Below are 15430 nucleotides of genomic sequence, written 5' to 3'. Positions count from 1 at the left end.
TAAACATTATAAAATATGGTCTAGATTTTTTCTAGTTTTCCTTTATTGAGATCAATTCAGATGTCTTTAGAAAATAATACATTAGTAAAAAACTGCTGGCTTTTTTGAGATTTGATTAGTAATCAGATTGTGAATTAACGGTTGGCTGGGTTCTAGCAATCCGTCTTCCATCCATCCATATCCACACCAGGCCTCTCCCTATATCTCCACATCTCTTTTCCAAGCTAACTCTCACCTGGCTTCTCCATGCCTGGCCATTCACTCTCTTATCTCTCCCCTCTGTTCATCACAGACTAGAGTGCCAGGCGGATGCTTGAATTCAGCTTCCTTACTAATCAAGGATAATAGATTTCAACTGATTTATTTCATGAAATGATTGATTGAGCTGGATACAGATAGAGACACTTGCAGAAACAACCTTCTGGCTGTACTGTTAAAGCCTACCTGCAGAATAATCTGTGTTCCTCAAGCCAAGCAGTTCAATGCATCTTTTGCCATCCAGTCAAAAATGTAGGAAATTATCCAGGCATGTGCTGTTTACAAAATAACAGGATAAATCTAAGCTTATCTACTGCTACAAATTGTACCTTCATTTATCAGCATAGTGATGGAAGGTACCATTGAAATGGCTATCAAATATTACTTACCACAAGAAACCTGATCACTGAAAGGATAGATTTCACCAATACCAGGATAACTCCAGATCTTTAAAAAAAATATTGGCCCAATTATTGCCAAAATAATTCCAGAAGTAAGGTAACTTGAAATAGCTTTGGAACAAAGACACTATTGGTGGCATCAACAGGCAAAACAAATCAATTGTGATTGGAGGAGAGGGATGAGAAATGGGGATTTCACCACTTTGGATGGGGGTAGGGATTTCACCACTCTTTGGAGTTGCACCCAGTACAGTGGAAGGTAGTTGTGCTTGTTGGAGGCCAATCCTCTCTGCCCAAGGGCTTCAGACCAGGAGTTTACCAAGGCAGTGCTTCAACTGCTGAGCCCTCAAAGTGTGAATGTACAGTACGGAGTGCATTTCCATTCATAACATTCCCAATAATGAAATAATCTGTGATCATGTGCAACAGTAACTGGCTGGTGGCGTAGTCGCATCAGCGCTGGACCTTGGGGTGAGAGGTCCCTTGCACGCTCTCCAAACGTGCCTGGGTTGAGTGTCGAGCTAGCAACTTGACCTCGTAAAGAAAAACTGGAGAGTGATGGGCTTCGCCAGGTTTCAGCTGCCCAAGACACGCTGTACGATGAGCAATCACCAAGAAGATCGGTGCAAAAAGCTTGTCATGATGGCACCCCGACGACTCCACCAGGAGTTAAGGGCGCGTGCGCGCGCACACACACACACACACACACACACACACACACACACACACACACACACACACACACACACACACACACACACACACACACACACACACGGCAGATAGGTATTTGTTGTATCACACATACTGAATAAGTTTAGCCTTCACAGTGGTCTTCCTAACCACTTGTCCTTCAAAATCTTGCTAATGTCAACACATCCAGCTACATCCTTGGATTTGCCACTGGCAAGAAATATAAGTGGACCAGCAATGTTTATCAGAGAGTAGTTGACTTATCTTAAAAGTACATCTGGAATACAATCGAATTCTCTTTATTTGCTGCATGAGAAAAACTCCAGGTAAAAGCTGTCCACCCCATTGAACATTCAAATATTTACTCCTGCTGCCAGCTGCATTCTTTAATGATTGCAAAATGCCCTGCAGCATTGTAACGGGAATTCCTGAAATTTGCACCTATTATGGCAAGATCAGGAGAGCAGCACTACATTTCTCCATGAATCATTCACCACGCATTTTCATTCCTTCATCCTTGAGTCAAAAACTTGCTCAATCACCTATTGTTGCTCCTATTTTTGTATTTGAACGTCATTGTGGGTGTGCCTTTGTGGACACCAGTGACTGCTCAAGGAAATGGGACACACAGGAATTTTCTGTCAACTCAATTTAAAGATAGATAGATAGATAGACAGATAGATACTTTATTCATCCCCATGGGGAAATTCAACATTTTTTCCAATGTCCCATACACTTGTTGTAGCAAAACTAATTACATACAATACTTAACTCAGTAAAAATATGATATGCATCTAAATCACTCTCTCAAAAAGCATTAATAATAGCTTTAAAAAGTTCTTAAGTAGTTTACTTAACTACATAAGCCAGCATCTTTTCCCGTCCTCTCTTAATTTCTATGCCTTCATTCAAGAATGCATCAAATTTCTCACTCCTTTTTATTAACTCTCATCTCCATTCATTTCAACTCTTGACTCATTTCTCCTTAACTCTTCATTCCTCTTTTCACTTCCTACATTAAGTTCCTTGCATTTGACTTCACTCCACATCCCTCCATTTATCTTCATTCTCCACACTTCTCTTCTTTCTGAACTTTGCTGCACCAAACACTGATCTTCTTTCTCTCCATTCACCTCTCCCACTCCTCCCCGTTCATCTTCTCTTCTTTTGCTCTCTTTTTATCCCACCTCATCTCAACCTGTCTTTCCACAGTGGAATGTGACAGTGAAGTGTTGCACATCTGATTCCAGCTCCACTATGGGGGAGTTCACCATTCTCAAGTGCTTTCTAATTGGGATGCTGTGCAATAACAGCATCTAGTCAAGATAAAAATATATTACTGTCCTCATCTAGTTCTATGCACATTAGGGACATCAGAAAAATGTATGGCTTTTTCTTCTTCACGTTCAAGTACTCTAATGATATGATGTCCATTAACTACAGTGAAACAATTTTCAGGCTCAGAACATTAAATTTATTAAGTGTAAAATTGAATTTATTTTGGAGCTTTACAAAAGATTTTTTCTTCTTGTTTTATTTTTGCCTTTTTTTATATTGTTTTTATCTAAATCTTGACCTGTTCCACTTTCTGTACTTAATTTCACGTATGTTGAACATTCCAGCTGCTACCACTTGGTTCAGGGCTTGTGCTGCTCAGCAGGCATTCCGAATGGTTGTTAAGATCCGCAGCATCATTCTTTTGTTAAGACATCCCCGATACCCTTGTGGCTTTGTCTAAATGCCTGACAAAGGCCTTCCTATGCAAAAGCCCATGATGTATTCTGGGGATAAAAACAATTGTTCATTGCGGCTTGGGAAATCCAAGCTTTTTTATGTAGTTTAGCAATTGCTTTTTGTTGTTTGATTTCTTAGATATTTGATTTCTTTTTTCCTTCCTAAAGAAGCATTAACCCAACAGGAGTTTGACCATTTCTAATGTGAGAAGTTTCACATAAGCATAGTAATTTGACACAGAATATTTTTATGTGGATATTTTTCATTTTCCTTAGATATTTAATAACAGCATTTAGAACAATTGCATTACAATAATGACATTAGCAAAATATTTTGATATATTTGATTGTGTCATGCATTTACTTCATATAAAGCTTAACTGCCGGTTAATTGTCGGCTAACTATTACTTGGATTGCACTACCTGTATGTATAATCTATATTTTCATTTATATTTATCATTATTATTGTTATGAGCAGAGAGACAACATCTGCCGGAAGTAAATTCCTTGTATGTGCATAGGTACTTGGCGATTAAAGTCTGATTCTGATTCTGATTCTGATTCTGATATATTTCCTTCACAATCAGTTGGTGGTGTAAATTATGGCATTCTTACTCACCAACAGTGCATCCTGTTGGACAAGAGTGGTACTGCATCTCTAAAATAAATTTCAATAACAGATGCCGACCAAAACAGTGAATAAGTGTTACTACAGATCAGAAATGTGGGTCCATGAAAAAGTGTAGATCACTTGGGACTGATTCTCATTGGTCTTGGAAGGAAGTAAACGGATCCTCCTTTTATCCTTTTATCTAGGAGTCTGAGCCAATGAGATCGTCCCCTGACAGAATGTTTAAAGTGGTGTTTATCGGGAATTCTGGTGTTGGGAAGAGTTCGTTTATTCATCGATTCTGCTATGACCGATTTCTCCCTGAAACTAATGCAACAATTGGTAACTATGAAATTTTGAATTGCTCTAATAATAAATGACATTTTCTTCTTTATACATAATAAAACAAGCTGAGTTTCTTTACAAATCTGCATACAGACATGTGTAGTGGAACTTGGTGTAAACTGCATTCTGCCTTTCCTACCAACTAATCTTGCATTCTCTTCATTCCTATTGTATTCACCCGTGTATTGATGTGAAATCACCAGGAATTAATAAGCAATTGCCAGAGTATTGCTGAGAGCAACTTGGGAGAAAAATAATAGGGGGCAGTAAAAAAAAGTTATTTGAGTTATCTGTTTCTAAAAATATTGAATATGAATCACGATTGCTATATGTTTAGGGATTATCTAATTGCTGTGTGAATTGCTAGGAATATAGACATATTGGATAACCAGTGGTAGATATGTGAAGATGAATCAATTGGAAGTAGGAAGTAATGCAATATATTCCCTGGAAATTTAGCCGAAAACTTTACGCTCTGCCTTTGACACTTTTCTGAATACGCTGTTATTCTGCGATTCAGCAGAAAGCCTGCAGCTCCAACCAATTTATAAACACTTTAATATAATCAAGTCACTTTATAACTTAGATTCCCCAGAACAACTGATGTATTTAAAATCCAGGAATCCATCTAGCTGCGTATTTATTGGATGCCGTAAAACTTGATCAGCACGTCGTACAATGTGCTTTGTATGCTTTGACATTGGAATTACTGAGGTGATCTTAACCTAACGTTATCACTCACATCTCCACCTGGAGAATTCTGGTTCAAAGTGTAAGGGGAGGAAAGTTCAAGGGGGATATTAGAGGAAGGTTTTTCAAGACATTCATAACTGTGAAACACAACAACCAACAAGCTACGTTGAGCTTGTATATGGTAAAAACAGTAGGACCAGCATTATGGAGGAGTGATTGGCTGAAACAACTTGATAGCAGATCCATCCACCATTCGCATGCCAGATCCCCTGCAATGAAACCAACTGTAAGTGAATTAAGAAAGGTACAAGATGATGCCACTTGAAGTGAGGCGCATACTTATCATGTGATAATGTGATGATGTATGCAATTCATACATATAAACTGCAAAGAATTATCTGAACCAACAGGAATGCATAATAAACCAATATATATATACACATACATATATAAAATTAATCGAATATTGCTGATATATTAAATAGACAACACTCCTTGCTTAGCTATAAACTCCAACTCAATCTCAAAGGTTTCAAAGGTACATTTAATGTCAGAAAAATGTATACAATATACATCCTGAAATTCTTTTTCTTTATGAACATCCACAAAAACGGAGCATGAATGAATGACAGTTAAATGTTAGCACCCCAAAGCCCACCCCAGCTCCCTCTACCCACGCATAAGCAGCCGCAAAACAACAATCCCCCCTCCCCCACCAGCAAAGAAAGCATTGCCCCCCCCCCACTGAGTACTCAAGCGTGCAGCAAAGCATCAATAAAGACAGACTTGCAGCACCCCAAAAACTACTCATTCGACATACCACAGGCTCCCTCTCTCTCCCTAATAAGGGAAAAAGAGGTGTCTCTGTTTCACAATGAGAGGGGAGACATAACAAACAACTCACTGATTTACAATGTTAAAAGTCTGTTGCATTGTTTTTTCCGAGCTCTGTGTCCAAAGGACTCAGGTCTCTGTGCACACAGCCAGAGATCTTCCATCTCCCACAACACAACAATTTCCTGCAGAGGCACCGACCTCAGGTCCGCCTGCCTCCAGAGACACGAAATCCCGAAACTCTGAAGGTGAGCTAATCTTCTGGGCCGCGTCCTTGGTGTATCGAATAGCGGCCAGTCATGAGACCTGGACAGCGGGTCCCATTCCCGCAAAGAACCGAAGTCAGCATGTAACTCCAGGTCAGGGTCTTCAAAAGAACCCTGAAAGAGAAAAATAGCACTGTTTCCAAAGATGCAAGCAAAGAAGTCACCGTTAGGCACCATTGTCTCCGAAGCTCCACCTGATTCTAGAATACATCTCAACTATTTGCCAGTATACTATATAATACAACTACTATATACAGACATCCACAGCATAGTAATTTTAAAATGTCCCGTTCAGGCATACATCGCTGTGGAGGATTTGTTACTCTTGTGGGATAATGTCTTTCCTGATAAGGGGGAATCTCTCCGTTTGGCAGGCGAGACCCATGGCTGTCGAACAATCTTAGGTTCAGCTGGCTGTAGGAGTCAGCTCTGAGATTACAGGAAGCAGCCCTGATGGCTGTAGCCACCTTTCTTCTTCTAGTTCTAGTTCCTAATCATGGGTAGGCCCATTTAGTTCAATGGAGTATTCTCTTATTAATCCTTCTATTGGCTCATTTATGATCTGATCTCTCCTCTTGTCTTTCTTATCCACAACATTATCTGACAAATTCTCTGTTTTCGTATCTCCATTGACTCCTTCATTTTTGGCCTTCCTTTCATCCAGCTGGGCTTTGGTCTTTGCATCTACATTTAAAAGCAGCTTTTTGTCTCCCATTTGAAGTTCATGCAATAACTTTTATGCACGTGGAGTCGATTCTGGTTCTTTATACTCACAAAAGGTGAACTCTTGCAACTTCCCAGAAGCTCCTTGAACTCTCTCCCAGCCTAAAACCAAGCCATATTCTACAAGTAACTGCCCGATTAACATATCTAAAGCTTTTGTTGCCTTCAAAAACTGTTGTAGTCGGACCACTGCTTTTGTCACTTTCACGATTTGTCTGAGCTGCGTGGTCCTTCCTTGATCCTATATGTTTTCCAACCAGAGACACCGAAGTTGGCACCAACACCCGCATGTCCTGTGTTCATGGGGTTCAGCATACAGACAATTGTGGCATCATCTTGTACCTTTCTTAATTCACTTGCAGTTGGTTTCATTGCAGGGGATCTGGCATGTGAATGGTGGATGGATCTCTTATCAAGTTGTTTCAGCCAATCACACCTCCATAATGCTGGTCCTACTGTTTTTCCCATATACAAGCTCAATGTAGCTTGTTGGTGGTTGTGTTTCACAGTTAGGAATGTCTTTTCCACAGGAGTTATCTTTTCTCCAGCATAGGTTCATAGTTGGATATCTGTAGGCTTCAGTTTGGTATCTTTGAAATGCTGATTCACACTGTAAATCTCAAGGTCCTGTGTTACTCTCATTATTATTAGATTTTTCATCAACAGCACGCAGGTTAGTTCTGATGAAGGGCCTCGGCCCAAAATGTCAACAGTACTCTTTTCCAAAGATGCTGCCTGGCCTGTTGAGTTCCTATAACATTTTGTGTGTGATGCAGATTAGTGTTCTTTGTGAAACTGCAACTTGACTTTTTTTCTTGTCCTTCCTCTGTGCAGACCATTTATTTTTGTCTGCCTGACATGCTCTTTGTATATATCCTACTTCTTTGCATTTTCTGCAAATTTTGTCTTTACACAGTTTGCTCAGCCAGGTCAGTTTCTGCTCAGATGTTGCATGTTTTTCCTGCTCGCTTTCATTCCTGACTGCAGCTCAATGGCGTCCCTGTCTGTGGTTTCCATTGAAACAGCAATTTCAACTGCTCTTTTAAATATAAGTTGTGCGTCAGTCAGTAACCTTTTTAAATGGTTTCTTTTAAGATTTCGCAAATTAAACAATTTGTCAATGCATCATTAAATCCATCTTTGAACTGACAATGCTCAGGCAATCTCTTCAATTCAGCCACGTATGCTGAATGGACTCTCCTTTTTGATTCCACTTATCAAACCTAAAGCATTCTGCAATCAGCAGAAGCTTCAGTTCGAAATGTTCCTGCACTACTTTGACAATATCAGCAAAGCTCATTTCTGTTGGTATGTTTGGAGCAGTCAAACATCGAAACAAGCTGTATGCCTTTAAACCCAATATTCTCAGCAAAATTGGCACTTGTTTCACATTGGCTATTTCATTTGCTTCAAGTACTGTTCATTTAGCTCAGTATACATGAGCTAGTTATTCCTTTTGAAATCAAGGTCATTAATCTTCCTGAGGTATCCTGCAATTTCTGCTTTTTTATGACTTATAATCACTTAGTACTCACTCTTTATGAACCCGTGCATTTTTCCGATAACTGTCTTTTTAAAAAAATTGACAGTCTCTGCATGTGTTGGACTGGATTTTTTTCTCTCCATTCCTTGTTTCATTTTGTTTTAGTTCAAATGTTTTGCTGCGCTTCAACAAATTGGTAGCTGTCTTGGGTTCGCTTTAAAAACCCCTTGTCATGAATGTTACATTTTGTAACTTCAAAACATTAAACTAATTCAAAGGAAGACACTGGAGTTCAAAATGTTAGTCTAACTTTGTGCCAAGTATGCACATATCACACGATGACTTAAGCAATTCACATATTCATACAGATAATACACAATGAATTATCCAAATGAACAAAAATGCTTAATCAACCAATATATATACAATATTACTCAAACATTACTGAAATGTTAACTACACAACAGAAAGGTGGACAGCTTCTCTCTTGTGGAATAAAACTGTTTACTAGTGTAAATTGCATTATTATCTATCATTTTTTCTAAAGAACCTGGCAAATAAAATTTAATACAGGGAGAAGTAAGAGTCACCATATTGATGAGAAAGATAATGCAAATGCTAGAAAACTGAAATAAAAATGTTGGGTTAGAAACTGCTGCTTCTGTTCACTTATCAATTTCTTTTTTCCCTGCTTTTAGGCATTGATTTCCAAGTGAAGAGTTTGGTTTTGGACAATACACGAGTAGCCCTCCAACTGTGGGATACTGCAGGCCAGGAACGGTAATTGGCCACAAATCTACCCCATCCTCTCAAGTAGCATTTTATTGATAATGAACACGTACTTCATCACAACCAGCCCTAAAACTGAACATGACTCACTTTTAATTGAAGTTAAATCTATGTCTCTGTTGTTAGGAGTTGTAGGAGACAAATTCTATAGAAAAGGAAGGGAAGCAGTCCAAACTAATCCCTCATGGGTCTCTCTTCCTCTTCTATGCTTGTTCCCATAACTTGCCAATTCCCTGATCTTTCAAATAACTATGTATCTCTACTTAAGTACTTCCTCTGATTGGGTAAAAGTTCCAGGGATTCCTGACCAATTGTGGTGCTCTTGTTCAAACTATTTAGAATTAGTTAGTAAGAAACTTAGTGCGCTAACAAAGAAACAACACACCTGACTGAACTTTTTTTTTAGCAAACAATACAGTTGATTATTGTTCAATTGTCTCCTTGTACTCATTTTAAAGGTTTCGTAGCATTTCCAAGCAGTATTTCCGCAAAGCAGATGGTGTGGTGGTGATGTATGATGTTACGTCTGAGGTGTCCTTCACAGCTGTCAGGAACTGGATGGCCAATGTCCAGGTAGGAGAGTGTTGAGAGTGCCAAGTTTGACTCATATACTCCCTTTGAAAGCAAGTTCCATATTCTTGTGAATTTCTCCCAAATGCCCCCCTCATAATTTATTAGTAACTGTCTTGTATTTGTTATTCCTCTGCACGCCTTGTGGAGCATCAGGCATCAACTTTGATGTTTCTTTAGCATTTTTGTCTTTTTTATGAAGCCGAGTTGCTAGCTTGACACTCAACCCAGCATGATTAAAAACGTGCAATAAGCCAGCTGGATTTGAACCAGGGATCACTCGCCTCGTAGTCACTACATTCCCAGTCAGCTTGCCTTGTGTTTATGACCCCTTATTTTGGTCTTGCCAACTCCTCCACATTTATCCATCAAGTCTTCCATCATCTTGAGGCTGTCAGATTACCCTTCAGTTAACTTTTTTAGAGTAAAGAGTTTTGGCCTGTTTAACCTTTCAGTACACAACTATGATTCACCCACATTGAAATTACAGAAAGGCCACGTGGAGTAAGGATGGTAGAATCACTTTGTTGAAAAAGGGTTAAAGAACCTTACAGACAATTATGCTGAAGTTCATTGTGGATGAACAACAAAACAAATGGGTACACTCTACAAACAAGGTAAAATCTGCAGATGCTGGAAGAACTCAGCAGGCCAGGCAGCATCTATGGAAGAAAGTACAGTCGACATTTCAGGCCGAGACCCTTCAGCAGGACTGCAGAAAAAAAGATGAGGAGTAGATTTACAAAGTGGGGGAGGGGAGAGAGAAGTACAAGGTGGTAGCTGAAACCGGGAGGTGGAGGGATGAAGTAAAGAGCTGGGAAGTTGATTGGTGAAAGAGATACAGGGCTGGAGAAGGGGGAGTCTAATAGGACAGGACAGAAGGCCATGGAAGAAAGAAAAGGGGGGAGGAGCACCAGAGGGAGGTGATGGGCAGGCAAGGAGATATGGTGAGAGAAGGAAAAAGGGATGGGGAATGGTGAAAGAGAGGACAGGGGTGGGGGGGGGGGGGCATTACCGGAAGTTTGAGAAATCGATGCTCACGCCATCAGGTTGGAAGCTACCCAGACGGAATACAAGGTGTTGTTTCTCCAACCTGAGTGTGGCCTCATTGTGACAGTAGAGGAGGCCATGGAGTGACTTATTGGAATGGGAATGGGAATTGGAATTAAAATGGGTGTTCTCTGGGAGATGGAGTATAGGTTCTCAGCGAAACGGTCATCCAATCTACTTTTTCCAATACACAGGAGGCCACACAAGGAGCACAGGGCATTGTACGATCTCAACAGACTCACAGGAGAAATGTTGCCTCACCTGGAAGGACTGTTTGGGGCCCTGAATGGTAGTGAGGGAGGAAGTGTAGGGGCAGCTGTAACATTTGTTCCGCTTTCAAGGATAAGTGACAGGAGGGAGATTAGTGGGTTGGGATGAATGGACAAGGGAGTTGCATAGGGAGTGATCCTTGCAGAAAGCTGAAAGTGATGGGGGGGGGGGTGTGGTGGGAGAGAAAGATGTGCTTGGTGGTGGGTTCCCGTTTGGGATGGCGGAAGCTCCAGAGAATTATGTACTTGACATGGAGGCTGGTAGGGTGGTAGGTGAGAACAAGAGGAACCCTTTCCTCGGTAGAGTGGCAAGAAGATGAAGTAAGAGCAGATGTACGTTAAATAGAATAAATGCGGTTGAGGGCAACATTGATGGTGTAGGAAGAAAAGACCCTTTCTTTGAGGAGGACATCTCCTTCGTTCTAAAATGAAAAGCCTCAAGCCAAGAGCAGATGCGGCAGAGATGGAGGAATTGAGAGAGGGGATGGCATTTTTACAAGTAACAGGGTGGCAAGAGATATAGTCCAGGTGGCTGTGAGAGTCTGTGGGTTTATAATAGACATCAGTAGATAAGCTGTCTCCAGAGATAGAGACAGTGAGATCAAGAAAGAGGAGGGAGGAGGACCAGGTAAATTTGAGGGCAGGGTGGAAGTTGGAGGCAAAGTTGATGAAGTCGACAAACTTGGTATAGTTGCAGGAAGCAGCACCAAGGCAGTGATCGATGCAGTGCAGGAAAGTGGGGAATGGATACCTTTGTAGGCCTGGAACATGGACTGTTCCACGTAGCTGACAAAAAGGCAGGCATAGCTGGGACCCATGCGAGTGCCCATGGCTACATCTTTTGTTTGAAGGATTTGAAAGGAGCCAGAGGAGAAATTATTGAGAGTGACTCTGCCTAACTCTGCTTAACCTCATTTAGGATATAACACATTAGTTCTGATCTTAGAGTTGGAATGATAAGTAGTAACCAGCACATCAAATAAACGCTCACTATCAAACAATTAGATGAAGTTCCTCTAAAGGTTCATTTGTTGCATGGAAATTTTTGAAACGGAAGCCCAAGTAAATGGCTGCATTGTGGTACCCTGACACAATTGTTAATACAGTTACTGTGGTTTGAGAATCCATTTTTCCCCTCTATTTAATCGACCGTACATCTAGGTTTGGGCAGTGGATATAAAAGTGATCATATTATTTTGCTTCCTTACAAAATAAAGCTTGTTACTATTCTGATAAAACAGGAAGGAATTGATGAAAGGGCAGTTATTTGTCTACTTGCCAACAAAATAGATGTTCTGAACTCTGAAACACAAAGGGTATCAAAAGCAGAAGGTGAACGGCTAGCAAAGGTAAATGGTTTTAAGTCCATTAATATTTTTGACTATATCTTCTACTTTTGATTTATGGAGTAATAAAAAATGTAGAGCAGCAATTTGCAAAGATGAATGCCAAGAATAGAAGCTGAATTTTCATTTGTAATGATACTGAGAGTGCCAACATTCAACCTTAATGGATAAAACAGAAACCAGTTTCTGACACATTGAAATGAAAAGCTAGTGTTAATAGTAGTCCACTCATCTCAATGATGTGCCGTAGATTTTACAAATCCAAGCAATGCAAAATCTGTGAGCTGATGTAAAGTTGTAACTCATTATTTTGTGCATAAAACAGGTTTAAAATTAAAAATAATGACTAAGATGTGAGTGGGGTTTCAGTAGCACAATCTGTTGTAATTACAACTAAAAAAATCTTCTATGGAGATATATCTCTGGATTTAAAAAATATTTTCATTTTTCTTTTTCAAGCATGGTTCGCAGCTTTTTACCACAAATCTTATGTACCAATTTTTATTTAATATTCTGCAAAAAACTGATGGCAATTTGTACCTTATATTTCCTAATTTATTGTCTGTGAGAAATCTTCAGTCAGATTGCTAAGTCTGCTTGATGTGTTCACAGAATGCCTCAAGTTGGCACCAAATTGAAAATCATTTAAGGTAAAGGTGAGACTGACATCATGGGAACCCACAAGAGCAATTTTCTTTGTGTTTTGTGGATATTACTATTTCTTAACTACTAAACAAATTTATCAAGGTCATTCACTGACTGCTTCCACTTTGTTTGATAGTGAACCATTCACTTTAATGGCTTTTGTATATGTTGCCAATGAATTGACTGTAGAGTATGTAAACTGACAAACAGACATGAACACCTCTGGGAGTGGCAAGTCACCACTGTGTTCAATACAGAGAATGGTAATCTCAGATGGAAAATAAATACAAATATGGGTATGGTTCTACTAACAGGAATGCACTGAATGTGCCTTATCAGTTCAATCATTGTACTGTGCTTGTGTGACTATGTAATATTAAAATAGTCACCAACTATTGATGCCAGAAGCATGGTGACACTTGTCAGCTACCCCCAACACATCCTCTGACTGTGTTGTTTGTTGACACATATGACACTTTTTAATATATGCTTCCATGTATATATGACAAATAAAGCTAATCTTTAAGAAACTAGTACTATATCCAGTTAGATATTCAGATTGAACTCAATAAGTATTTTACATTAGTCTTCACTGTGGAAGATGCCAGCAGTATGCCAGAAATTTAAGAATCAGAATCAGGTTTATTATCAACGATATGTGTCGTGAAATTTGTCAAGGGGCAGAAGTGAGTGCAGTTGCTATTACTAAGGAGAAGGAGCTTGAAATGTTGAAAGGTCTGAAGGTGGATATGTTATCTGGACCAGATGGATTACACTACAAGGCTCTAAAAGGGGTAGCTGAAGAGATTGTGGAGGCATTAGTAGTGAACTTTCATGAATCATTGGATTCTGGAATGGTTCTGGAGAACTGGAAAATTGCAAATGTCACTACACTTTTTAAGAAGGGAAGGAGGCAAAAGGATAGGGAATTATAGGCCAGTTAACCTGATTCAGTGCTTGGTAAGATGTTTGGGTCCATTACTAAGGATGAGGTTTCGGGTTACTTGGAGGCACGTGATAAGATAGGTGAAGTCAGCATGGTTTCCTTCAGGGAAGTTTTGCCTGACAAATACGTTAGAATTCTTTGAGGATAGACTAAGGAGAGTCAGTGTACACTGTTTACTTGGATTTTCAGAAGGCATTTGACAAGGTGCTCCACATGAGGTTGCTACACAAGATAAGGGCCCAAAGTATTGCAGGGACAGAAGACTGACTGACTGGCAGGAGGCAAACAGTGGGAAGAGGGGCCTTTTCTTGTTAGCTGCTGGTGACTAGTAGTGTTCCACAGGGGTCAGTGTTGGATCTGCTGTTTTCCCCGTTATATGTTAATAATTAGAATGACCGTATACAGTATATATTTCATTCAAACCATATCATCAGTATTTTTAAAAATGATTTTTAGAAGTGGGCAGTGCAGCTAAGGCTGCATTTATTGCTCAACCCAGGGCAATTGATTGTGGATATTCCCCTTTTACATATAGGCCCTCCATTGCTCAATGTCGACCATGGATGTTGCATCCTACCTGTCTACATTGTTGGCGTAGCGCTGTCAGTTAAAATGCAAGCCAGTACAATATGGAGAACCAATGCAGCAGGCCCCTCCATCTCAATGCAGCTAATGAATCCAAAAGGAATGGCAGAGGCAGAGGCAGAGGCAGATGCAGTTTGGTGCCAGCGGTGTTGCAGGACTGCCTTAGGGATTCCAGCTCCAGATTTTTCCTTTTCGGACAGGGACACGGATAGGAAAGGTTTAGAGGGATACGGGTGGTCCGTCAGTGGAAGGAGCTGCCAGAGGAAGTGGTCGAGGCAGGTACATTAACGACACTCGGACAGGGACACGGATAGGAAAGGCTTAGAGGGATACGGGTGGACTGTCTGTGGAAGGAGCTGCCGGAGGAAGTGGTCGAGGCACTTTTCCCCTTCTCTTTTCAGTAGAAATTGTTCCGCTAGGCTTAGTAGCTAAGCCACTTGTTAAGGCCAGGACCTGGTCTTGGTTGTCAGAGGCTATTTGAGACACAAGCCTTTGGTAACACTTAATAGTAGTGGGAGCTTATCCCCACTACACCCACCCGCCCCAGCTATGACAAACTTAATCCCTTTTTTAAATGTAATGCCACTTGATGTTTGAATACTAATGTGCTACTGTAGAACTTATTGGATGTAAAACAAATCCCTGGGTGACTTGAAAATACAAAAACAACTTGCTAATCCATTGGAAGCATCTATACTCTACTTTATCCACTGTTTCTTACAACCAGTTTGAGGTCCAGCACAGAAATGGGCATTTCACTCAGGGGTTTCAGTAATGCATTTATCACATCACGTTGTAAAGAAGATATTTTCATCTTATCATCTAATCTGTGTTTAAAGTTTGCATCGTAACACATGCAATATCTGTAAAATACTGATTGGTGAAATTGTATTTTTATATTAGGAGTACAACACAATTTTCTATGAATGCAGTGCCAGATCGGGATACAACATAATGGAACCACTGATGCAAGTGGCAAGGTAAATTGGGGTTTATATTTGGATCAGAAATAAGTTTGCCTGAAATAATAAAACTGTTTCAAATCTGTCTGTTTTTATCAGCTTTGCCATTGATAAAGGAAGAATGAAGACTATTAAGTATTTCATGCCCTCTAGATGGTGGATCAATATGTCAAATGTGTCCAGCATTTCATGCCCTTTACATATTGAAAAATGTGAAATATCAAGATT

General features: G+C 40.0%; 1 protein-coding gene across 3 annotated transcripts in view; it reads left to right on the top strand.

Moving 5' to 3' along the window:
* cracr2b (calcium release activated channel regulator 2B) overlaps nucleotides 1-15430 on the top strand; it is a 153809-nt gene that overhangs the window by 133773 nt on the left and 4606 nt on the right. For 2 of the 3 annotated variants that reach the window (XM_073049225.1, XM_073049227.1), the window contains exons 13-17: nucleotides 3903-4038; nucleotides 8739-8820; nucleotides 9288-9402; nucleotides 11960-12067; nucleotides 15144-15220. In XM_073049225.1, the coding sequence (XP_072905326.1) occupies nucleotides 3903-4038; nucleotides 8739-8820; nucleotides 9288-9402; nucleotides 11960-12067; nucleotides 15144-15220 (518 nt within the window). The remainder of the gene's footprint in view (nucleotides 1-3902; nucleotides 4039-8738; nucleotides 8821-9287; nucleotides 9403-11959; nucleotides 12068-15143; nucleotides 15221-15430) is intronic. The other variant, XM_073049228.1, reaches the window with a different exon arrangement.

Source organism: Hemitrygon akajei, chromosome 6, assembly GCF_048418815.1.
Source record: "Hemitrygon akajei chromosome 6, sHemAka1.3, whole genome shotgun sequence".
NCBI lineage: Eukaryota > Metazoa > Chordata > Chondrichthyes > Myliobatiformes > Dasyatidae > Hemitrygon > Hemitrygon akajei.
The sequence above is the reverse complement of the archived record's forward strand: the minus strand, read 5'-3'. Positions and strand labels throughout refer to the sequence as shown.